The 23,722-nt window shown below is 54.1% G+C and overlaps 1 protein-coding gene across 1 annotated transcript; it reads left to right on the plus strand.

The window, feature by feature from the left end:
• Positions 1-350: 350 nt before the first annotated feature.
• E2F2 (E2F transcription factor 2) lies at positions 351-22,809 on the plus strand. Its single transcript, XM_025447642.3, has 7 exons — positions 351-715; positions 6,481-6,586; positions 8,821-9,040; positions 9,715-9,873; positions 10,884-10,998; positions 12,966-13,158; positions 19,351-22,809. Exons 1-7 carry the CDS (start codon positions 464-466, stop codon positions 19,641-19,643), a joined length of 1,338 nt encoding a protein of 445 aa, XP_025303427.1. The 5' UTR covers positions 351-463; the 3' UTR covers positions 19,644-22,809.
• The last annotated feature ends 913 nt before the right edge of the window (positions 22,810-23,722 follow it).

The following is a 23,722-nucleotide window of genomic DNA, read 5'->3' on the forward strand; positions in this document are numbered from 1 at the left end:
GAAAGGCTTGAGAGCCGGACGAGAGGGAGTCGGTGCAATCGGCCCCCCTTCCCCGCCTGCGCGCTCCGCCTCTCCTCCGAGCGCCCGGCGCCCGCAGAGACCCCTGCGGGGAGCCGGCCGGACCCTAAGCGCCGAGGCCGTCCGCGGGCGCGGGGCGGTGCGGGGTCGCCGCCGCCCTCCCTCGGGGCGGGCCAGCCCCGGCCGTGCCGCCGCCCCCGCCGCCCCCGCCGCCCCCGCCGCCCCCGCCGCCGCCGCCGCGGGGCGATCTCCAAGCGGGGATCTCCAAGCGCCCTGGGCTCGGCGGCCGGCCAGGAGGGGAGGGTCCGGCCGTGCCCCGCGGGCGTCCATTGGCGGCTTCCCCGGCGCCGCGCCATGCCTCCGGCCGTGTGAGCCTCCGCGGGTCCCGAGCCCGCAGGTGCCCGCGGCGCGCCAGCCCGGGTGGGGAGGGGGCGCGGCGCTCGCCATGCTGCGGGGGCCCCGGGCCCCGGCTGCAGCCGCCGGGCCGCCCTCCAAGGCACTGCCCGCGATGAGCCCTACCGAGCCGTGGCCGCCCGGCCTCAGCAGCCCCCAGCTCTGCCCGGCCACCGCCACCTACTGCACCTCGCTGTACCCGCAGACCGTGCCTCCCCCTGCGGCGGCCGGCACCTGCCTCGACGCCACCCCGCACGGACCCGAGGGCCAAGCGGTGCGCTGCGTGCCGGCTGGCCGGCTGCCGGTAATGCTGGGGACCTGCCCCCGCCGCCCCCCGCTTCTCCCTGTGCTGTTGCGGGTGCGGGGAAGGAGGGAGGAGCGCCTGGGACCCAGGAGGAGTTCGGGAGGGAAGAGAGAGCTTGCAGCTTCCAGAGCGCCCCGCTGCCCTGCACGTCTGAGTAGAAGAGCCTTTCCGTTTCGGGCTTGGATGAAATAACCTCATCCTGTGCCGTGGAGTGGCGTGAACACTGGATGGAGGAGTGTGGAGACCCAGCCCACTACCCCCCAGGGCACCGTGTGACCTTGGGGAGGTCCACGGAGGCGACATTGCCACCATTCCTTCATTCATTCATTGTGTGGTCCAGAAGCCGGTAGTGGGCATCTGCTACCGTCCAGGTATAGGGCTTGACCTAGGGGGACTTGAAAACGGGGGCAGGGTTGGAGTGTCTCTTAGGTCCAGTCCGGCTTGGACAGACTTCAGATTTCCAGCACAGCCAACTCTTTCCCAATTATCCGCCCTCCCAGACAGCGAGTAGCAGGTGCAAGTTGGGGGCAGGCCCCTGGGTTGCCTATTCAGATGGACATTTCCTTTCTCAAGCCCCCCAGGGGCCATTGCCAGGGAGGGCCCAAAGTGTGGTGGCACTAGGTACAGGGTGTGTTTTGTGGGAGTGGAATTCCTGGAGCCCTTGAGAATGGAAACAACCATAGGGAAGGGGTGGGTGGGGTGGGAAAAGCCCTGGGGGAACTGGGTGCTGGGTGGGGAGCCTGGTTTCTGGTCCTGACTGCCACTAATTTACTGTGTTCTTGGACAAGTCTTGGCTCCAGTCCGGACTTAGATTTCCCTTTCTTGAAAATGCATGTGTACATGGGGTCCTTGGGCTAACTCATCTCGGGTCATTTCCAGCTCCAGGTCCTGGGTTTTGGAAAGAGGCTCCAGGGAGGGGAGGTGGGGCTGTTGCAGTTTGCTTAGTTGTGAGTGGTGAATAGTCAGGTGCAGAGATAAGACCATCCCTCACTGCCGTAGAGGCATCTGCTCGGACCCGGGTCAGTGAGCAGACACAGACCCCCAGTCCTCCCTGGATACATGCTCCCTGCTACTGGAATCTTGCTTTGCCGGTGCTCAAGGCTCTAAACTTTCCAGAACCTCTTCCTGCTCATGATTTCCAACTAGGAGGAAGGAGGCAGGGGTGCTATTCCCATTTTGTAGATCAAGCAGCCAAAGATAACTGACAATGGGTTATCTCTCTTATGTTCAGCATTTTACAGCCTAAACCAGTTTTGTACCCTGTGAAGTAGGAGGCATGAGTAGCTCCAGGGAGAAACTGAGGCGCAGAGTGAGGATGTGATCTGTCCAAGGTCATACAGGGTGATATATGACCAAGGCTGGTGGTCATCAGTTTCTTCTCTGGAGCCGTGACTTTCCCAGGACTGCCTGACCGAGGAGCTGGCTTGCCCCCGGGGAAGGGGCTCAGTGGCGGGTGCAGTCTCCTCTGGCCAGCTGCTTTCAGGCGCTCAGGCGGGGTTTCAGTGGCTGCGTTTCAGTAACAGCTGTGGTTTTGAACTGCTTCCCTCCCAGAGGAGCCCGGGTGCATCTGTCTGTAGCTCCCTCCCAGAGGGGCTCCGTGATCACAGCAAGAATGGTTCTCTTTTACTGAACGCCTCTTGTGTGCCAGGCACTGCTTGGCACTCTTCACATTCGTTATCTCGGCCAAGATGCCTGGGATGAGGCATCTTACAGATGAGGAAACTGAGCAGAGACGTGAAGTCACTTGTCCAAGTCACAAGCCAAGAAGTGGGAGAGTCTCCTTACATCAGACTACCCTAGAGGCTTGCCAGGCCCAGAGCCCCCTCTCCTGTCAGATGCCCCATGGCCCCCAGCCCTGTGGGCAGGCCTGGCCCCCTGCTTACTCATTTTACCAGGGTGTGACCTGGAACAGCTCCAAACCCAACCCTGGGTGTGGCCACTGTTTTGTGGCCAGGCTGCAAAGTGCAGGGTGAGCAGGATTTGTTGGGGAGCTGCTGTTTAAAGGGACCTCAGAGATGGCAACCAAGTTCAACGGCAGAATGAAGGCCTGGGCCCTGGTCTCCTCACTCCTTGTCTGAGGCTCTTTCCAGCACCCTCCGGGGAAGGCTTGGGATGCTCCTCTATGGGGTCCCTAGTCCTGCCAGGCACATCACGTATTCGGTTTCATTTTTGCCGGGAACTGTGAAAGGATTCTGCACAGTTCTCCTTCCTTTTGTCTGTCTTTTCCAAAGTCCCCCTGAGAACTATGAAAGCAAAGGAACATTTTAAGGAACAACCATACAAGGCGGGTCAGATGTGGAAATGCAGGCTATGGAGTGGTAAAGCTGGGGTCTGGAACACTTGCTCCTACCCCCGTCGTCTAAATTAGGACTCAGGGCTTAGGAGAAGCCTGGCTCTATGCCCTGTGTGACCTTGGGCAAGTCTCTTCCCCACCTTCGAGTCCCACCTTCGTCACCTTGCCACCCATGGTGAAGTTGTGTCTGGTAGTCTCTGACCCTCTGGCTTCTGGTGCTGCCGGAGGAAGGAGCTTTGCTCTTCTCCCTTGGGGTTGGCAGGGGGAGTTCGAATCCTAACCAGGCCTTTAAGAAACAGCCAAAGGGGCTGCCTCCTAGGAGGGTCCAGGTTAGAGCCAGGCTGGCCTGGGCTCTTGGCACATCTCTCTTTTTTTCAGTTTGCCTCTGAACTCCCCCCATGCTGGTACCCCTGGGGCTTTAGTGATAGCAGCTTCCTTGTGTGAGCAAAGCGCTTTGTAGCACTGTCGCTGAATCCCGGACGAGGTGGAGCAGATATCCCCACTTCACAGGTGGGGCTCCAGAGGTCAACTGACTTGCTGAGCTCCCCCAGCTAAGAAGGAGGCAGGCCCAGGTGGGAACCCCCATGGATGTGACTCCCAGGCCTTTGCTCAGGCTCTCCTTGGCTCTCCTCTTTCTGGGCTTGTCCTTTGCCACCTCTGTTCTGTAGGCCCAGGCCCATCTGTGGGCTATGCCCTAAGGTATCAGGGAGATGGCCTTGGAAAAGGGACATTTTGCTGCTTGAGGTATAGGATAAGGGAAGGGACTGAGAAACGGAGGGAACTGGTATGTCTGCATAAAGTAATGGGGGAAGGTGGGCACAGCCAGGTCTTTGCTCAAACTGCAGAAAATTCTCGGGGAATGGTCATGGGATAGAGCTGAGATGGCCTAGTATGTGGTTTGGGGGCCAGACAGTCCTGGGTTTAAACTCTGGCTCTACTCTTTGCCCGTGTGACCTTGGGCATGTGTCTTACCCTCTCTGAGTCTCCACTTCTCATCTGCAAGGAGAGATTGCCAATACTGATGTTGCAGGACTGATGAGCACGTGATAGGCCCGATGCAGATATTCTGTTCAAGGTCCTTCCTATCTTGTACCCGCTCTTCAGGTAGTGAGGTTCTTCCTCCTGTGTTCTGTGAACTCAGCAGGGCCTGGCTCCTGTTGGGTGGGGGAGGTGGACCTGGTTGGGGTGACTCTGGGCTGTCCCGGCTCTGCCTCAGGTAGAACTCAGCTTGACTTCCCTTCCTCTCCTTGCTCTTGGCATTCTTCTTGAGGGATGTGTGCACGGTCCTGGGATGGACAAATTTGACCAGGATTGATAAAGACCTTGGTGCTCGCCAAGTCCCGGTTACTTCAGCTGTTAAATGGGGGTTGGCAGTGCTGGGGAGACTGTGAGGCGCTGAATGTTGGGGCTTAGCCCGGGGCATGTGGAAGGTCTCAATGAATGACTGGGCCTTTCTCTAGAGACAAGATAGGTCACATTCCCTAGAATCTGGGATTCAGCAGCTGAGAGGTTAAGAAAAGAATATTCCAGGGGATCCCTGGGTGGCTCAGCGGTTTGGCGCCTGCCTTTGGCCCAGGGCGCGGTCCTGGAGTCCCGGGATCGAGTCCCGCATCGGGCTCCCGGCATGGAGCCTGCTTCTCCCTCCTCCTGTGTCTCTGCTTCTCTCTCTCTCTCTCTCTCTCTCTCTCTGTGTCTATCATAAATAAATAAATAAATAAATAAATAAATAAATAAATAAATAAATAAATAAATCTTTAAAAAAAAAAAAAAAAGAATATTCCAGAGAGACTTCAAGAGGAATGAGCAGGGAAGTGTTTGGATCATGTCCAGGTTTGGCTAGGGGTGGAAGCCTCATATCCAGGCTTCTCAAAAGAAGGAGAGTTATAGGACAAGGGGAGGGACAGTGAGATGGAGGGAACTGGTATGCCTGCATAAAGTAATGGGAGCAGGTGGGCATAGCCAGGCCTTTGCTCAAACTCCAGCAAATTCTCAGGGAATGGGTGTGGGATAGAGCTGAGACAGCCTAGTATGTGGCTTTGGGGTCAGACCTGGAATCAGTCCGGGAGGACTTCCTGGAGGAGGCAGGAGCGGGGAGGGGAGCTGATGGCCGGAAGAGCTGTCACCACTTCCCACACCTGTCACCCCAGCTGTGCTCAGCAGCAGTTAGAAGTCTCAGCCCTGCCGAGCATGACCTCACTGTCAAAGGTTAAAATAGACCTCTCTGCCCCAACCAACTTAGAGGTGTCTGGGTGATTAGGGAAGAGGAAGAAAATAGGCTTGGTGGCCCCTGAAGGGTGTGTCAAGGAAGAGACCAAGCCTGGATTTCAGGGAAGGGACTCTGTATGTTCTGAACACCTACTGTGTGCTGAGCCACAGGCTGAGCACTTTGCAGGACTTATCTCCTTGATTCCTCACCACGGTCCCTCAAGGTGGGTGTTCTCTGCTCCATTTTACAGAGGAGGAAACTGAGGCTCCTGGATGTGGAGCGCTTCCCCGAGTCCCACACACACAGCAAGCCCGTGAAGGAGCCGGGAGAGTCAGGTCCAGGCCTCTGACCTGTGCCCCAGTGCCCCAGTAGCCTAGCCCTGCCCCTGCCCAGCCCTAGCAGGAGAGAGGCCCCTTCCGGGCCAGTGCAGCTTCTGGGCCTAATTGGGGCCTGGTGGCAGCGGGGTGGAGAAGAGCAGATGGGTCTGTGGTTTGATTTCCCCAGCAGGTGTTTCCCAAGCTTGGCGGGAACAGGCAGGGGGAGCAGGGGGACCTCAGCTGTTTGTCCTTGAGATGCAGGGGAAGGATTCATTGTCTGCCCCTCTCAGCAAAGAAAGAATGGCAAATGGAGTCTATTCAGGAGGCCCTGGGGCCCCGGGGCCCTGGAGCCGGAGCCCAAACATGGGGGTGGGGAATGTTTGCTCTGCTTCCCGAATTGGGCACCTCCCTGGGGTGTGGCACTGAGCCAGGAAGTCCCCTGGGCCCGGGCGGATGCCCAGCCCCACCCTGATAAGGGCCAGCTGTGGGGCTGTGATGGGCACCAGGGCAGGCGGGCCAGCTGCTTTTGCACTTGCTGGGGTGGGAGGCTCTCCCCAGCCTGATGTGGTTTGAGTCCTACCCACTCCTTCCTCCCTGCATCATCCTCTGGGCGTGGGGGTGGGGGGTGGCGGATGTAGAAGTGACCCTGGGGCCTGTAATTAAGGAACCTTGAGGTCTTGGCCAGACTGGCTTCCGTAGCCTTCGAGTACCTGGGCCTCAGGATGAGAGTGTCGTGTGCTCCTCCGAAAATGGGACTCCCTTTCCCCTGGAGGCTCACTTGGCCAGTCGCTGCTGGGTCCTCACCAAGTGCAATGAGGTTTCACCAGGACTGGGGGTAAATCGAGGCAGAGAAAGCAGCTGCTGGTGGCCTCTTTTCCCCGACTTGGGGTGGGGGTAGACTGAAGGAGAATGATTCTCAAACTCTGCCTCTCTCTCTCCTGTCTCCAAGGCCAAAAGGAAGCTGGACCTGGAGGGGATCGGGAGGCCAGCCATCCCTGAATTCCGGACTCCCAAGGGGAAGTGCATTAGAGTGGAGGGCCTTCCCAGCCCCAGAAGTAAGCCCAGCTCATGGGGTGGGGGCGGGGGTGGGGGGTTCCGAGGGCAAGCTGGGCGGGCAGGGGCAGAGGGCAGCAGCAGCCTCACCCACATCATCAGGAGCCTATTTGTGGCGCACTTCCCGGTTTACAAAGCAGATGCCTCTGTGCTCTCTCAGGGGACCTGCCTGTAGGGCACACTATCCCCCTTTCACTGAGGAGGCAGCTTGTGTGACTTGCCCAAGGGCACACTGCTGGTGAGTGGGGGTCAGGACTCCAACCCAAGCCAGCACTGCTTCTCCCACGCCATATGCCACTCTCGTGACCAGAACGTGATGGCTGGTGTTGTACTTGGGAGCTTTTCTTTTTTTTTTAAAGTTTATGTTTTGTTCAGTCTGACCTTTTCTAAAAGAGAGAACCCAGGGGTGCCTGGGTGGCTCAGTCGGTTGAGCATCTGCCTTTGATTCAGGTCATGATCCCAGGGTCCTGGGATCGAGTCCTATGTCGGGCTCCGTGCTCAGCTGGGAGTCTGCTTCTCTCTCTCCCTCAAGCTACCACTTCCCCTGCTTGTGCTCTGTCATAGAAATAAATAAAATCTTTAAAAAAGAGAGAATCGGGATCCCTGGGTGGCTCAGCGGTTTAGCACCTGCCTTCATTCCAGGGTGTGATCCTGGAGACCTGGGATCGAGTCCCCCGTCGGGCTCCCTGCATGGAGCCTGCTTCTCCCTCTGCCTGTGTCTCTGCCTTTCTTTCTCTCTGTGTCTCTCATGAATAAATAAGTAAAATCATTTAAAAAATTAAAAAATTTAAAAAAATTAAAAAGAGAGAATCCAGCTTAAAGAGGAGCAGGGCTAACCAGGGTCTTTCTCCCACAGGCAGAGAGCTCAGTGAGTGATTCAAAGGGAAGTGAAGCCTGGATTATTCTAACTCAGCAGGCTCAGAGATGAAGATCCAGGGGCTGCCCGGGTGGGTGCCTTTTGAAAGCTAAGCCGCCGGGAATTTCTGCTGCTTCCTCCTGATATGTTCAGTCAATACCCTGATTCCAGTCGGAGTTTTAGAAACTGAGAGGGAAACAATAGTTTGGGGGGAGGGGGTCAAAGGCCCCCATGAAGAAAGTATGTTCTTAGGTGGGAAGCATGAGGACTCTGGTCACTCCTCTTGTGAGCCTTGGCTATCTCGTCTGTAAAACGAAGCACAGCTAGATCAGAAAGTTGGCCCTCCCGTCTGTTGATCGGTGGAGGCTGCCTGGAGAATTTTATTGAGAGATAGTAAGCACGCTGATCCGTTAGTAGTGTCTGCCAAGGGTGCGAAACCTGACAGAAGCAGCCTGTGTGCCAAATGCCTGCCACCCGGATGTGGACGGATCGTAAAGTCCCCTTCTGGAGGAATCTGAGGCTCTCCAAAACTCAGTTTCCAGAACTCCTTTGGCCACGAGCTTGCTGTATGATTTGCAAGTCACTTGATTGCCAAAGTCCTCTTGCGGTTTAAGATGCTGCAGCTGGGATGTGGTCTTGTGACATCAACCTCATTAAGAAAGGATCTTTTTTCATGAACCTGCCCTATTTGATAGTAGAGGACTGATTCCTTTCAGATAATCATTATCAGGCTACAGGTGGAAAGAAAAAGCAAGTCTAAAAATGCTCTCGAGTCCTGGCGCATCGTCCTGTTTCTCCATCTACCTAATTCCAGATTCCTGACGTAGCTGGCAGGAGAGGGGAATGGTTAAGAAGAAAGACTCTGGAGACCCTGGATTTAAATCCCAGCTTTGTCACTTTCTAGCTGAGTGAGCCGAGCGAGTTGCTTTCCCTGTCTGTTCCTTGGTCTTCTCATCCATAAAATGGGGATGGCTGTACAGCAGACTTATAGGGTGTTGTAAGATTAAATTTGTTGTCTATGGAAAGTGCTTGGAACCGTGACCTACACACAGTATTTGGTGGTGGTTGTGGTGGTGGTGGTGGTGTTGCTACGGCTGCCCTGAGCTATGGTGGAAAGATGCTCTGAACCAGCAGTTAAGACGCTTGGTTTCCATCCTGCCCCTGCCCCTACCTGTGAGGCCTTAAACAAGTCGCTCCCTCTCTAGGTATCAGGCTCCCTGCCTGGACAGTGGTGGCGAATGACCTCCTGCCTCACAGTGCTCTGTAAACTGGAAAGTGGTCGCTCCTGTGTTCTTGTGAAGGGTGGTCCTTAATGGGTCCAGCTCAGTGGACCCCAGGTTGGCTCTCCCTGAGTAGTAACTGGGACCCTTTCCTCCTCAGCCCCCAAGTCCCCTGGAGAGAAGACTCGGTATGACACGTCGCTGGGGCTGCTCACGAAGAAGTTCATTTACCTCCTGAGTGAATCCAAGGATGGGGTCCTGGACCTGAACTGGGCGGCCGAGGTGCTGGACGTGCAGAAGCGGCGCATCTACGACATCACCAATGTGCTGGAGGGTATCCAGCTCATCCGTAAGAAGGCCAAGAACAACATCCAGTGGGTGTGAGTGCCTGGGCTGGGGCCAATGGCACCAGTGGGTGCACACGTCATGGGTGAAAGTGAGGGGGGGTGATATCCAATGGGTGTGTGTCAGGGCTGGAGCTGAGAGCAATAATCTGATAGGCTTGCATGCTGGGAGCAGAGCCAGTGTATTTAAGAGGCATTTCTAGGACATGTAAAGACCTAAGAGGACCCAGATCCTCTTGAGTTAGGAATCTCAAGATTCCTGTCTTCTAGCTTAGGAAAGTCTCCTGGGAGCTGGACCATACCCACGCTCCTTCCAGCTCTGAGATATGAGTCCTCCGGGCTCCTTTCCTCCTGCAAAGACCAGAGCAGACCTGTAACCCCTGGCATGACCCTAAGAGAATCCAGACAAGGCATTTGGGGGAGGCTGGGACATAGGGTGGACAGTGTTGAGAGCCCCTCAAAAGAGGGATCAGGCTTGACTTGTTTCTTTTCCCTAGCCCAACCCCCGAACTTCAAGTTCCAATTCCTAGCAGCTCCCTGGAAGCGAGGCAGGACCACTGATTGGCACAACCCAGGGGGCACTGTGTAGACCATGCGAATGGCCTCATTCTGGGGTTCCTCGCCATCTGTGCAGGTCTGCCCTGCAGCCCTGGGGTGGATGCCCCTGGATGTGGACTGAGACTGAACTGGGGGGACTGCTCTGTTCCCAGAGGCAGGGGAATGTTCGAAGACCCCACCCGGCCTGGGAAGCAGCAGCAGCTGGGGCAGGAGCTGAAGGAGCTGATGAGCATGGAGCAGGCCTTGGACCAGCTCATCCAGAGCTGCTCCCTGAACTTCAAGCACCTGACTGAGGACAAGGCCAACAAGAGATATCCTGTCTGGTGGTGGGGTGGTGGGGGGTCAGGGAGCAGGGCCCTGTTGCATGCTCAGATCTATCCTGAGTTCGTGTGGTACCTCCCTGCACAGGCTAACTCGCCCTCCGGGTCTGGCAGGTCTGTGTCTTCCTTCCTCCTTGGCTTTTTCTCACAAGTCTATCAAAGTTACTCTCATCACAAAAGTAAGTCCATTTCTTTACATCTGAAAAATGGAGGAAAGAGAGAAACCGTTGCCACCTAACACAGCCATTGTCACTTACCTATACTATACACAGGGTACAGGTGATTAAACATAGCGTGGGCCTGCTATACACAACATTTTATATCCTGCTTTCTTCCACTTAGGATTATCACCATAGACAGTTTGTTTTTAAATATTTTATTCATTCACTTGACAGAGAGAGTGAGAAACCACAAGCAAAAGGGAGCAACAGAGGCAGAGGGAGAAGCATGCACCCCGCTGAGCAGGGAGCTCGATGTAGGGACTCAATCCCAGGACCCTGAGATCACAACCTGAGCTGAAGGCAGATGCTTCACCGACTGAGCCACCCAGGTGCCCCCACCATAGACAGTTTGATTGATTGATTGATTCATGAGAGACACAGAGATAGAGGCAGAGACAGAAGTCTGACAGAAGACAGACAAGTCCCCCAATGTGGGACTTGATCCTGGATCCCAGGATCACGACCTGAGCCGAAGGCAGCCACCCAACCACTGAGCCACCCAAGTGTCCCCCATAGACAGTTCTTAATGTTTACAAATCCTCCCTATTTGCTTGATCCACATGAAATTGTTGCTATTGGAGCATTTTTTTCTTTTTAAGATTTTATTTATTTGAAAGAGAGAGGGAGCATGAGCAGGACAGGGGAGAGGGAGAAGCAGGCTCCCCAGGACCCCGGGACTACAGCCTGAGTAGAAGGCAGACGCTGGACCCACTGAGCCACCCAGATGCCCCTGGGGTTTGAATTTTCACCAGTTGCTTCTCTTGACTCTCCTGCCTCTACACTGGCCTATGTGACTTACCAGGACATCCGTGCCGTTGGCAACTTTAAGGAACAGACGGTGATTGCTGTCAAGGCCCCTCCACAGACAAGACTGGAAGTGCCTGACAGGAACGAGGTGAGTGGGGGGGGAGCATTTGGTGGAGAGCAGGGTTAGGAGGGTCCCAGGCTGCTCTGTAGGCTCTGTCCCTGGCACTGCCTGGCCTCACGCTTCCCAGATCCATTCTGGTGCCCAGAGCAGGATTGGTGGTCTCTGATCTAGGGCAGAGACAGTAGAAGCTGGAAAGGACAAGAGACGTCAGATACTGGCCCAAGAAAATCTCCGGTCCTGGCATCTTTCTGCATCCCACCAGCCCCTGCTGTCCTGAATCCCACATACCGTGGTATTTGTGCTCACCGTAATCCTACTAACCATGCCTAGGTTCAAGACCACAATTCTTTTTTTTTTTTTTTAAGATTTTATTTATCGATGAGAGACACACAGAGAGAAGCAGAGACATAGGCAGAGGGAGAAGTAGGCTCCATGCAGGGAGCCCAATGTGAGACTCGATCCCCAATCCTGGGATCAGGACCTGAGCCAAAGGCAGAAGTTCAACCGCTGAGCCACCCAGGCATCCCAAGACCACAATTCTTAATACTCCCTTATGAGTCCCTCTGTGCTCTGACCTCACCTGCCTCTTCTCTCATTGTGCTTTGCTTCAGCCACACTGACTTTTCTGCAGTGTCCCCACCACATTAAGCTCATCTCCAGTATAAGACCTTCTGCTACCCTCTCTCCCACTGAAGTGCTCTTCCCTTTCCCTGCCGGCTTTACTGCTGTTCATCCTACAGGTCTCAATTCAAAATCACTTCCTCAAGGAAGCCTTCCCCGATTACCCCCCAGATTTCATAACTACCTGGGCTTTTCTATGGCACTTAACCTCCATTTCTGGGATATACTGGTGATTATGTGATTACGTTGTAGTTTACCTATTAGAGTGTAAGCTCTACAAAAGCATGTTGCATTTCCGGTGGCACTCCCAGCCCAGAGCTGGACACATAATACGTGCTCAAGAAATAATTCGATTAATGGAAGGACATTAAAATAAATGAGACCCCACCCTTGCCGTGAAGGAGCTCAGGACCTCGTGGGAAAAAGACCCAAGCAAGCAGTCATGCTGCCATTTATAGACTTAAAGGTGCTGTGAGGGCCCAGAGAAAGGACAGCTGGAGGAAGAGCCCATAGATGGTTACATGTGTTGAGTCCTAAAGAATGAACAGGATTTTTGTTAGGGGAAATAGGGGGAGATGTGCGTATTAGAATGGCACGTGTGTAGTTGATCATGGGAGGGAAGAAGCAGGAGAGGGGAAAGCCAAATATCAGGACTCTTGGTTTCAAAGCCCAGTCCAAATGGCTTAAGTGGGAGGGAGGGAGGGGGGGGTGACAGATCCAGAGGGGAGATTTGGAAATTGCAGGCAGGGCTAGATGTAGAGCTCAAACTGATAGGTGTAGAGTTCAAACTCAAACTAGAGCTCAAACTGACTTTCGGTTCACCCCATGCCCTCTGTCTTCCTCTGCCATTCTTTGTGCTGCATCCATTCCCAGGCGGGCTCCCCTCTTCCGGTGGCAACGGTAGCTTTCGTGTGAGACCAGCTGGAGGTGGGGGGCCAGTTGGGAAGGGGGTTTCCATTTCCAAGTCCGGCATGAGTCCTGGGTCTGACGCTTGTGGACTGAGCTGAGTCATGTGCTTCCCTGAACAAGTCACCATCACTGTGATTTTCCCAGCCTGCACCCCAAGCTCACCTGGTGTGGTTGGGAAAGGTGTTGTCCCCCCCGCTCTCAACTACGTGACTTGAGAATAGGAGTGGAGTGGTTTCTCAAAGGAAAATCAAGATATTCTCCCTCAAAGAAGGGAGCTTGGGGACCAGACAGGCAGAAGGAGCAGATGCCCGCCACAGGTCAGATGGGGCAGGCGGCAGGGCCCAGCTCAGGAGTTGAGCTTGCTCACATGGATGGGTGTCTATGGATGTCCATCCGTATACCCCAATCCGTGAGTCAGTGCCCTGCTGCCCAGAGCCGTGACCTGGATTCTCTTCTGCCTCTAGGAGAACCTGCAGATCTATCTGAAGAGCACCCAGGGGCCCATCGAAGTCTACCTGTGCCCAGAGGAGGTTCAGGACCCGGACAGTCCTGCCAAGGAGCGCCTCCCCCCAGCCTCCACCCTTGGCCCCAGCCCTGACTCCACCCAGCCCAGCAGCAGCACTGACCCTGGGATGACAGACCCCGTGGCATCTTCAGGTAGGACCCTCTGTCCAGAGGGACAGGAGGTGGGGAGGGCAACCAGCCTTAGAGTTTCCTCTTACGTGCCAACATTTGTTGGGCAGCGAAGGGCCAGCTTGCCATTTACACTTTATAAAGCATGCGTGTTCTTGTCTCAATGGGTGTCTCTGATGGTGCTCTGGGGCAGAGGGGTCCTGGGTTTGAATCCCAGCACTTCCAGTTACCAGCTATGTGACCTTGGACACATCACCTAACCCCGCTTTGCCTTAACCTCATCTGCAAGTTGGGCGTCGTAACTACGAGTATCTACTTCCTAGGATGTGAGAATTGAATGAATGAATATAGGTAAAGCACTTGGAACAGTGCCTGGCAGTACTGCTAGCTATTCTTATCAATGTAAATCAGCCACAACTGCTAGAACCACACTTCTTTTTTCCTTTTTTTTTAAAGATTTTATTTATTTATTCATGAGAGACACACAGAGAGAGGCAGAGACACAGGCAGAAGGAGAAGCAGTCTCCATGTAGGGGGCCCGATGTGGGACTTGATCCTGGGACTCCAGGATCACGCCTTGAGCCAAAGCCAGACGCTCAACCATTGAGCCACCCAGGCATCCCTAAAGATTTTATTTTTATTTACTCATAAGAGACAGAGAGAGAGAGACAGAGACACAGGCAGAGAGAGAAGCAGGCTCTTGGTGGGGAGCCCGATGCGGGACTCAATCCCAGGCCCCTGGAATCACGACCCAACCCAAAGGTAGATGCTCAACCACTAAGCCACCCAGGTGCCCCATAACTACAGATTTTGGGAAGGAAAGTTCAACTAAGATTTTTTTTAATTAATTAATTTTATCTTTATTTTATTATTTTTCTCTGTAACTAAGATTGTTTAAACCACAACTACATACAAGGTCCAGCTACTGTCACATTATTCTTCGTAGCAATTCTTGAGGTAGGCATAACTGTTCCCAGGTTAGAGGTAAATAAACTGAGGCAGAGAGATGATGCGACTTGCCCAAGTTCTCCTAGTTAGGAGAGAGCAGAACTGTGTCTTGACCCTTGGTCTCCACACTCCTAGCCGAGTCCTCTCTCCGTGAGCTTGGAATAAATCAAGGAAGGGGCTGCTGAGCTGACCCTGTCTGGGAGGCGGGCCATACAGCTAAAGCTGGCCTTACGTGGTTGGGTGGTTGGAAGCCTGCGGCAGTCACCAGGGGGCAGATAGGCAAGGAGAGGTCCGGGGGAGGAGTCTGGAAGGAATGGAAATGAGAGCCTGGGAAGCCCCCTACCAGCCCCCCAGGATGGTTTTTGCCCTTTACTGGCATCATGCATCACGTCAGACTGACAGCAACTTTGAGGCCATGGAGGCTATTGTTCAACTTTCTTTTTTTTTTTTTTTTTTTTTTTAAGATTTTATTTATTTATTCATGAGAGACAGAGAGAGAGAGAGAGGCAGAGAGACACAGGCAGAGGGAGAAGCAGGCTCCATGCAGGGAGCCCGATGCAGGACTCGATCCCGGGTCTCCAGGATCACACCCTGGGCCGAAGGCAGGTGCTAAACCACTGAGCCACGCGGGGATCCCAAATTTCTGTTTATTTTAGCAGCAGAATCCCTTTCAGTAGAACCCTGGTGTTTAAACAAACCGGAGCTCAAGCAGGTCTGATGGAAGAGGCTTGGTGGGGCGTCTCCAGAACAGAGGCTGGATTCCATTTCTTTAAGTCAAAGGGTCCACGAACTGCTGCCTGCAGGCGAGAGCTGGCCTGTTTTTAAGGGGCCCATGAGCTATGAAAGGTTTTCATGTTTTTATTTATTTATTTAAAGATTTTATTTATTTATTCATGAGAGACTGAGAGAGAGAGAGAGGCAGAGACATAGGCAGCGGGAGAAGCAGGCTCCATGCTGGGAGCCCAATGTGGGACTCGATCCTGGGTCTCCAGGATCACACCCTGGGCTGAAGGTGGTGCTAAACTGCTGGGCCACCTAGGGATCCCGGTTTTCATGTTTTTAAAGAGTTAGGGGATGGGAAGAAAGTGACGGGGACTGTAAGTATCCCGCCAATCCTAAAATACCATCTGGCCCTTTACAGAAGTTTGCTGAGCCCTGAGCCAACCCAGCCCTTCGTTTTTTGTTTGTTTGTTTGTTTGTTTGTTTGTTTTGTTTTATTTATGATAGTCACAGAGAGAGAGAGAGAGAGAGAGAGAGGCAGAGACACAGGCAGAGGGAGAAGCAGGCTCCATGCACCGGGAGCCCGATATGGGATTTGATCTCGGGTCTCCAGGATTGTGCCCTGGGCCAAAGGCAGGCGCCAAACCGCTGCACCACCCAGGGATCCCCTAGCCCTTCGTTTTACACATGAATAAGCTGAAGTTCAGAGAGGGCAAGCGACTTCCCTAAGGTCACACAGTAAGTTGGTGGCAAAGCTTGGACAAGAACCCAGATGCTCCCCTCCCCCCAGTTCTTCTCTGGTGACCTCTCCTGTGTCCTGGTCTGGTCAGGGGACCCGGGCTTGTCCCTGCACCAGCCATCTGCCCTTCCGGGCACCTCCCAGGGCCTATCTCCCACTCCAGACCTGTGCCCCACCCTGTGTTCCCTCCTCCTCTGCTCTGCTTTCTCACTCTGCTGTCAACAAGAGCGCAGCTCTTCAGGTTAGAACCACGTTCACGTCAGATGTCCTTGGAGACCTGGGGCAGAGGTGGGGACCCTCCAGCATAAGCAAGGGTGAGGTTTTAACCTGGGTTTTACAGAACAGCTGTTCTCCCAGAAGAAGTAGAGGCTGACAGAGCACTTGGTGGGGGCCCAGAAGCCAGCTCTATGCCAGGGCTCGTGCCATGGGTACCCTCTCCACCCTTGTCATGTGGTCTCTCTCTCTCTCTCTTTTTATTTTTTTAAGGTTTTAAAACCTTTCCTAAAGGTTTTAAAGCCCCGCCACCGGGGCTGCCCCCCCCCCTTTTTTTTTAAGATTTTACTTATTTATCCATGAGAGACACACAGAGAGAGGCAGAGACACAGGTAGAGGGAGAAGCAGGCTCCATGCAGGGACCCCAATGTGGGACTCGATCCCGGGACCCTGGGATCACGCCCTGAGCTGAAGGCAGACGCTCAACCACTGAGCCACCCAGGCGTCCCACCATGTGGTCTCTTAGTGATGTCCCTGGCAAAGGGAACAGAAGGACATTTCCTGGAAGGCATGCACGTGTGCCTCCCCCCCGCCCACACACACACACACTCAGTCTGGTCTGAAGCAGTCATTTTGAGGTCTGAGCACCAGGAGCCATACCTGGTCTTGGGACCCAGGTTCTGGCATCCCCAGGGGCAATCACTACCCCCTGGGACATCAGTGTCTCTCGTCTGTAACAGAAGGGTTTTGGTTAAGCGTTGCCTCTAACATCGCTCCAGGCTCTGACATTCTGAGGTAAACCTAAGTGTGGCTACAGCGCCAGAGTTGACGCTGGGAGACAGGGAATTGAGTTTGCATCTCACTGTGACTTGGTGTCTCAGCCCCTCAGAGCCACTCTTCTCCCGTCTCTAAAACCAGGACATTTAAAGCCCTCATGATTACTGGGTGGGTTACAGGGAGTGAGACAGCATGAATGTGATTTTTAATTTTTATTTTTTTAAAGATTTTATTTATTTATGAAAGACACACACACACAGAGAGGCAGAGACACAGGCAGAGGGAGAAGCAGGCTCCATGCAAGGAGCCCAATGTGGGACTTGATCCCAGAACTCCAGGATCATGCCCTGGGCCGAAGGCAGACGCTCAACCACTGAGCCACCCAGGTGTCCCATGAATGTGATTTTTTAAAAAGCTTCTGTGAACCAGCCGCCTGCTCTGTGTGGTTTGGAGATACCAAAGTGAGTCTGAGCCATCAGAGTGTGGTGCAGGCCTAGACAGGATGAAGAGCACCGCCCTTGTGGGTGTGATGAACAGCGCCAGAGAGCAAGGTCCGGCCAGGCCCACAGCAGAAGCTTCCACGCGCCTTATCTCCCTGCTGTTCAGCATGTTGGGGAGGTGGAGCCTCATTTCTCCTCAGAGAACACTGAGGCTAGTGAGGGGTGGGGCTGGGGTCCCAGCTGGGTCCGTCCCCTCCTCCCAAGCCAGGCCTTCTAGAACCCCTGCAGGTCTCAGCAACATGCTAAAGAAACATTGCATTTTTTTTCACTCAAATATATTTACTTGGCTCCTTTGAGCCTCTATTTCCTCATCTGTAAATAGGGGTCACAATTTCACCTCCTGTGGGGCCACTTGAGTGTCTGAGGAGGTGAAACACGCCTCTCCTTGAGCACAGAGCCAGCCATGGTAAGCCCTTGGTAAACTGGAGCTCTTCTCACTGACGAGGGCAGCACTTTTCACTGAATCCTCTCAGCAACCCTGTGAGGTGGGTAGGATCACCCCCATTTTAGAGGTGAAGAAGCAGAGGCTCGTCCACATTAGGTCACTTGCCCACAGACACACTCAGGTGAGTGAGGGGCTGATCAAGCAGGCGGACACACCAGCACAGCTGTATTTTCCAAGGAATGCTTGGTTGGGGCTTAAGGCATGACTCCAATGGTGAGATTCTGGGCATCAGGATATGTGGGGGACGGGGGTCCCGGTGCCTATTCCTTGTTCCTGTGTAGCAAGTCACCCTGTGACCTCTAAGGAGAAATGCACTTGGTGTGCTCCAAACAGCCAAGCCAGTGTCACTGGAGAGGCTGAGTGTGAGCAGAGGGAGGCAGGACAGAGGGAGCAGGAAGTCAGGCAGGCACTGGATCATGCAGAGTCTTCTCATCCCCGGTGGAACCTGGATTTTCTTCCCAGCCATTTTTAAGCTAGAGCAGAGTCGAGGCAAGGTGACCGGTAAGGAGGCCCCAGTCGCACTCTGGTGGGAGACGATGGGCTAGACAAGCGTCACAGCGGTAGAACTGGAGAGAAATGGGCAGCTTGCAGAATTCATTCGGTTGTGGCAGTGACCCATCTCACTGCTGGGCAGGATGCTGTGGAAATGGCAGGATTATGTGTGATTCTCGGGCCTTTTGGCTTAGGCAGCTGAGTGGGTAGTGGTCCCTTAATTGAGGGGAGTTTGGTTTTGAGGAGTTTGGTTTTGACATGCTAAGTTCTGGGGTTAGCTGAGATACCTAGGCAGAGGTATCTGTGTCTCTGCCTGTGTCTCTGCCTCTCTCTCTCTGTGTCTCTCATGAATAAATAAATAAAATCTTAAAAAAAAAAAGATTTTATTTATTTATTCATGAGAGACACAGAGGGGCGGGGGGGGGGGGGGCGGGGGAGACACAGGCAGAGGGAGAAGCCCGCTCCATGCAGGAAGCCTGACGTGGGACTCGATCCCGGGCCTCCAGGATCACGCCCTGGGCTGAAGGCGGCACTAAACCGCTGAGCCATCTGGGCTGCCCGCCAAGGAGGTTTAAAAAGAAAACCAGAAAAAAAGAAAAAAGAAAAGAAAGCCAGGAGAATCTAGTGTACTAGAGCCAAGTAAAGAAGGTGTTTCCAGAAGGGTGTGAATAACTTCGCCAGATTATGCTGGACGGTCAAGTAAGATGAGGCTGAGAACTGACTATTAGGTCTAGTGATAGGAGGTCACTGGTTGAGTGGCATGGTGGGGACAGACCCCAGGTTGGAGGGGTTGAAGAATGAATCATGATGGGGGGAAGTGGAGGGTAAGTACAGGCAATTCTTGAGAAATTTTGCTATAAAAAGGAGCAGTCAACTGGGTGGGAATTGGAAAGAGTCATGAGGTCGGGGAGGATGCTTTTTAGGAGACCTCAGAATGTGTCTGTGCGATGATGGGAATGATCTGGGAGAGAAAGAAATTTGGTGATGCAGGAAACAGAGACTGTGCTTTCAGCGTCCAGAGCTTTGATGGTGCAAGTGGGTAGGATTTTTTTGTTTTATTTAAAGATTTTTACTTTTAAGTAATCTCCACATCCGGTGGGGAGCTCAAACTCACAACCCTGAGATCAAGAGTCACAGGCTCTTCCAACTTCCAGACGCCCCAAGGGGTAGGATTTGGGGAGCAAGAGATCCCACCTCCTTCAAGAGTTGGAGAGAGAGTGTGGGAGAATGAGGGCGGTGGCTAGAGCTGTGCCCAGAGAGGGAGGGTGTCCCGTGTCACTGGGTGTGTGGCAGGAGAGAAGAGGATGCACAGTCGTCCAGAGAACAGGAGAACTGTTCTTGTGCTCCAGGTCCAGGTATGACCTCTGTCTGCTTGTCTCCAGCGCCAGCGCTGACTCCCCAGCAGGTTCTGCAGCCGCCAGCCCCCCCGCCACCACCACCACCGCCACCACCGCTTGTCCCCCTGGAGGCCACCGACAGCATGCTGGAGCTGCCACACCCACTTCTGCAGCAGACTGAGGACCAGTTCCTGTCCCCAACCCTGCCATGCAGCTCTCCCCTGATCAGCTTCTCCCCGCCCTTGGACCAGGACGACTACCTGTGGGGCCTGGACGGGGGTGAGGGCATCAGTGACCTCTTCGACTCCTATGACCTCGGGGACCTGCTGATTAATTGAGTGGCCTTGCCTGCCGTCAGCAGCCCGCCCTGTCTCTACCTCCTCACAGATGGACAGGCCCTCTGCCCGCACAGGGACGTGGGACACAAGGTGTTGCCCTCAGGGTATGGGGGCCTCTTCTCTGTCTTGCCCCCCAGCCAGCCGAAGCTGTCTCGGGGTGCGGGCATGTAGAGGATCTGGGGGAGGAGTGTATCAGGGTTTGGGTCCTCTCTTTCCTGATGGAAGCTGGGCCTGGGAAGGCCCGTCCAGCTTCTGACCTCTGACCTCTGACGTGAAGGGCCACAGGTGAGGCAGCCAAGTCCAGGGAAAGGCCCTGCCCCTGCCTTTGGCTTTGGGACCAGGGATAGAATTAGGACCCTGAATTTATCAAGAAGCACTTAATGCCTTTGTATTTATTTCAGGTTGAGTTTTGTTTGTTTGTCTTCCCTGAGTTTTTAGCAGGGAGATTGTTCTAGTTTCTAGTAAGACTTCTCAGACAGGCCCAGTGCGGTCTACTGTCCAAGGGCCGGCTGGGGCTTCCAGGGCCTCAGGCCGCCTCCCGGATTTCCCCGCAGCAGTGGGCTGGGTCGCTGGGGAGCCGTCCAGTCTGCTAGAAGGCTACTTGCACTTAGGCCTCATAATGCCAGTAGGTGGTGGCCACAGGCCCTTTGGCTTCTCCTGCCCCTGGTCTCCAGCTGAGGCGCAGCCTTGGACTCCTGGTCTCCTCTGTCTCAGAGATGGCTGCCGGGAGCCATCCCAGGGGCGGCTCCTATGGAATTCCCTACCTCTCCTTCCCCTTAGAGCATAGTGACCCTCCAGGGAGTCAGCACTGAAGAGCCCCCGGGGAGGCACAGACAGGAGCGTGGAAGCAGCTAGAGTGGCTGCCTAGGGCACTTTTCCTCCATTTTTGCCTCTTGCTTGGGACAAGGGGTGTCTTACAGTGAGGGAGGGAGCGGCAGTCCCCCATAGAGAAAGATGGGATTAAAACAAGAAACTGCCAGAAAGCACCCCCTCTGGTAGCTGCTGGTACTATCCTCCCCTCCCTAGAAGGATTTTTTTGTTTATTCAAGGAGTCGTTCTTTTGAAGATCTCCTCTCTCAACACCCACTGTCACACAGACCTTCCTCGTCCCCCCAGGACGGAGGTGACCAGGACTTGGTGGCATTTTGGCTCCTTTTGTCAAGGGAATGCCACAGGGCTGACAGGAGGAGTCTTCACTGCAGATCAGACCTTGGCAGCTAATGGGGAGACTGGCTTATGTTACCTGTCTCAGGGTCCTGAGGTCTCTTGCTCTCCGCCCCCGCCCCGCCACGTCCCACCCAGAGGCTTGTCCATCCCACAGTGTCTCTGAGGCCCATTTGGGTGTGGGTGTAGGGGAGGGGATCAGCTCTTCTCCCCACCCAACTTGGGGCGGGGCTGCCCTGGGCTGAACCAAGGCTGTGCCCTTTGGAGAGAGGCCACCCGGGATGGTGGTCTAAGAGGCCTGCCACCCACCCTCAGGGAGCTAGGTTTCCTCAGGGGCTCAGCTGGGCAGCACTTTTTTTTTTTTTTTTTTAAGTTTGTAGCATTAAGTTGGTTTTAAATATGTAGTTGGCCTCATGGGATTGTTCCTTTGCTGACCAGAAGCTGGCATCTGAAGTTTAGGAGGTGGACTTCTTTAGAGGGGGGGTCTGATGTGAGCTAATTCCCATACGGGGACAGTCATACCTTGTCATTTTCGCAACTTCCCTTGGCCCCAAACTATGCCCTCATAGGAATCGTCGACAGGTCACAGTTGCCCAGCCCTGGAAACAGGGCTAATTTTGTCTGCTTTATGGAAATGCTTTGGCCTCCCCTCCCCAGAGACACTCAGGAGTCTCATCAGAAATCTCTTTGGAAGCCCACCATATCCAGAGTCAAGGGATGACCTTGGCCCTTGGGCAGGGGATGGGAGTGATGCGTGGAATGTGCATGGGGGCAGAGGGGCATGGGAGTCCGGCCGAGATGGCCTTGCTGTTCTGTGGTCTGGGGGGCTGCCATTTACCCATGTCCCATCTCTGAAGACCGATGTTTGACTTCCATGCCTTTGGCTCTGTCTAGAGTTTTCTCCTAGAATTAAATCAGAGAAAAGGGAGAAGAGGCCTGCAGGACCCACTGGGAATGGGTTTAATAGTAAAGTCTGGCCAGAATGCAAGCTCATTCCCCAAATGCCCAGACATAGTGCTGGACAGAGGGGCTGCCCCTTGGGCCCGTGGCCTGTGCCCTGAGCAGCTGCCTCCGTCCTGGGCTATCCCCTCCACACCCTGCCCGGCCCCGGGACTGGACCGCCCAGGCCAAGCTGCAGACTGTGGGGAGTGACAAGCTCACGCCTCTTTCTTGCCAGTGACACACTTGAAACCTCTCAGAGTTCCATCAAGTGCTGTAAGAATGCATTTTGGATGGTTATTTCCTTTAGGGGCCATGTAAACTTTAGAACTAGGGGTTGAAGAAAAGCCACTTTGCTCTCTGACCCCCAAGTCACCTGTGTCCCCAGGGCCGCCAGAGGCTCAGGGGCTCCAGGGAGCGTAGAGTTGGAGATTCAGAGAGATTTCCTCAAACCAGGGACACGCTCCCATTTCCCTTTCCATTAAAAGTGTTCTCTAGACTAGCATGGTGGTGTCCCTTCTCCACAGCAATGCTGTGGTTGGACCAGTGTTTGCTGTGGGAGGAAGAGGGGGATTGTGAAAATCAGAAAGCTGGTTCTGGGATGGTTTTGACTTGACTTTCCCTCCCCAAGTGTTCTCAACCTCCGTTCTTCCCTGTGTTTGGTTCTTAGTAAAAGCGTTGGGGTGTTCCCACATCCGAGTGCCGTGTGGCTTTAGTGCATTTGAAGTGAAAACCTTTTTGGGGTTGTTTGCAAGCAGCTGTCTGGTTCTCATCATTGTGTCCCAGGGTCCCCACCTCATCCCAGGACGCTGTTCTCCCACGAGGACCCTGGGTGACCAGAAGCCCAGCCAGCCTGCTGGTTCCTGGGTGAGGGAAGAAGCTTTGTATACGGCACATGTGTCTCAAGGGTGATTAGGCCCAAGGGAACCTGGTCCCTGTGCTGGGACCCTATACAGGTCTTTTACCTCTGGGCTGGTTTTACACTGGGTCTTGCCTTGATGAGCACCATGTAAACCTCCTGTTGTGATAATTGGGCATTAAATGGCAACTCTAGACACCTTGACTCTTGTGCTTTCTGAAAATCATTACTGAGTGTGGTGTGGATCTGGTCCTCTCAGGTCGAAGGTGGGGATTATCCTGACCACCTGGCTGGTTTCTCCCCAGAAACAGCCCCTCTTTCTCACATTGGCTTATTACCAAGCCTGAAAATTTACTATTAAGCCACTGAAGAGTTAGCAGCACCCAGATTTAAAATGTGAGCACCTCCCCTGCTCTGCCACCATCCCCTCTCACCTGGACTGCTTGGCAAGCTGGCTACCCATTCTTCTCCATCCCATCCTCCGTGTCACTCTTCTCAAAGTATGGTCCGGGGACCAGCATTACCAGGGAACTTGGGAGAAATGCATATTCTCAGGCTCTGCCCCAGACCTTCTGAAACTCAGAGTGGGACCCAGAATCTGGAACTTAGTGAGTCCTTCAGGCAGCTGCAGTTGGAGTACTCATACCCTCCACCACCGCAGAGTTCCCTCTAAAGTGCAGTTCTGATTATGTCACTCCTGTTTAAGGGATGGCTCCTCTGCACCCTCACTGGCCACTGCGTCCCACCCACCATAACCACATTGGACTTCTTAGTTACCGAAAATGTTTTCCCTCTGGGGATCCCTGGGTGGCTCAGGGGTTTAGCGCCTGCCTTCGGCCCAGGGCGAGATCCTAGAGGCCTGGGATCGAGTCCCACATCGGGCTCCCTGCATGGAGCCTGCTTCTCCCTCTGCCTGTGTCTCTGCCTCTCTCTCTCTCTCTCTCATGAATAAATAAATAAAATCTTTAAAAAATGTTTTCCCTCTGCTGGCCCTTTACACATACTGTTCACTTCAGCCAGCGTGCCTTCCCTTCCATTCCAACTGAGAAGGTGCCTGCTTACTCCTTAAGGCCCATATCAAGAGCCTTTTTTTTTTTTTTTTAAGATTTTATTTATT

The sequence above is a fragment of the Canis lupus genome, chromosome 2, assembly GCF_003254725.2.
Source record: "Canis lupus dingo isolate Sandy chromosome 2, ASM325472v2, whole genome shotgun sequence".
In the NCBI taxonomy this organism is placed as follows: Eukaryota; Metazoa; Chordata; class Mammalia; order Carnivora; family Canidae; genus Canis; species Canis lupus.

Bases quoted from the DNA above. Each gene is read 5' to 3' on its own strand.
- E2F2 (XM_025447642.3), top strand. From the start codon at position 464: ATGCTGCGGGGGCCCCGGGCCCCGGCTGCAGCCGCCGGGCCGCCCTCC. The intron at 6,587-8,820 runs GTAAGCCCAGCT...TTTCCTCCTCAG, and splicing joins GGGCCTTCCCAGCCCCAGAA to CCCCCAAGTCCCCTGGAGAG. The intron at 13,159-19,350 runs GTAGGACCCTCT...GCTTGTCTCCAG, and splicing joins AGACCCCGTGGCATCTTCAG to CGCCAGCGCTGACTCCCCAG.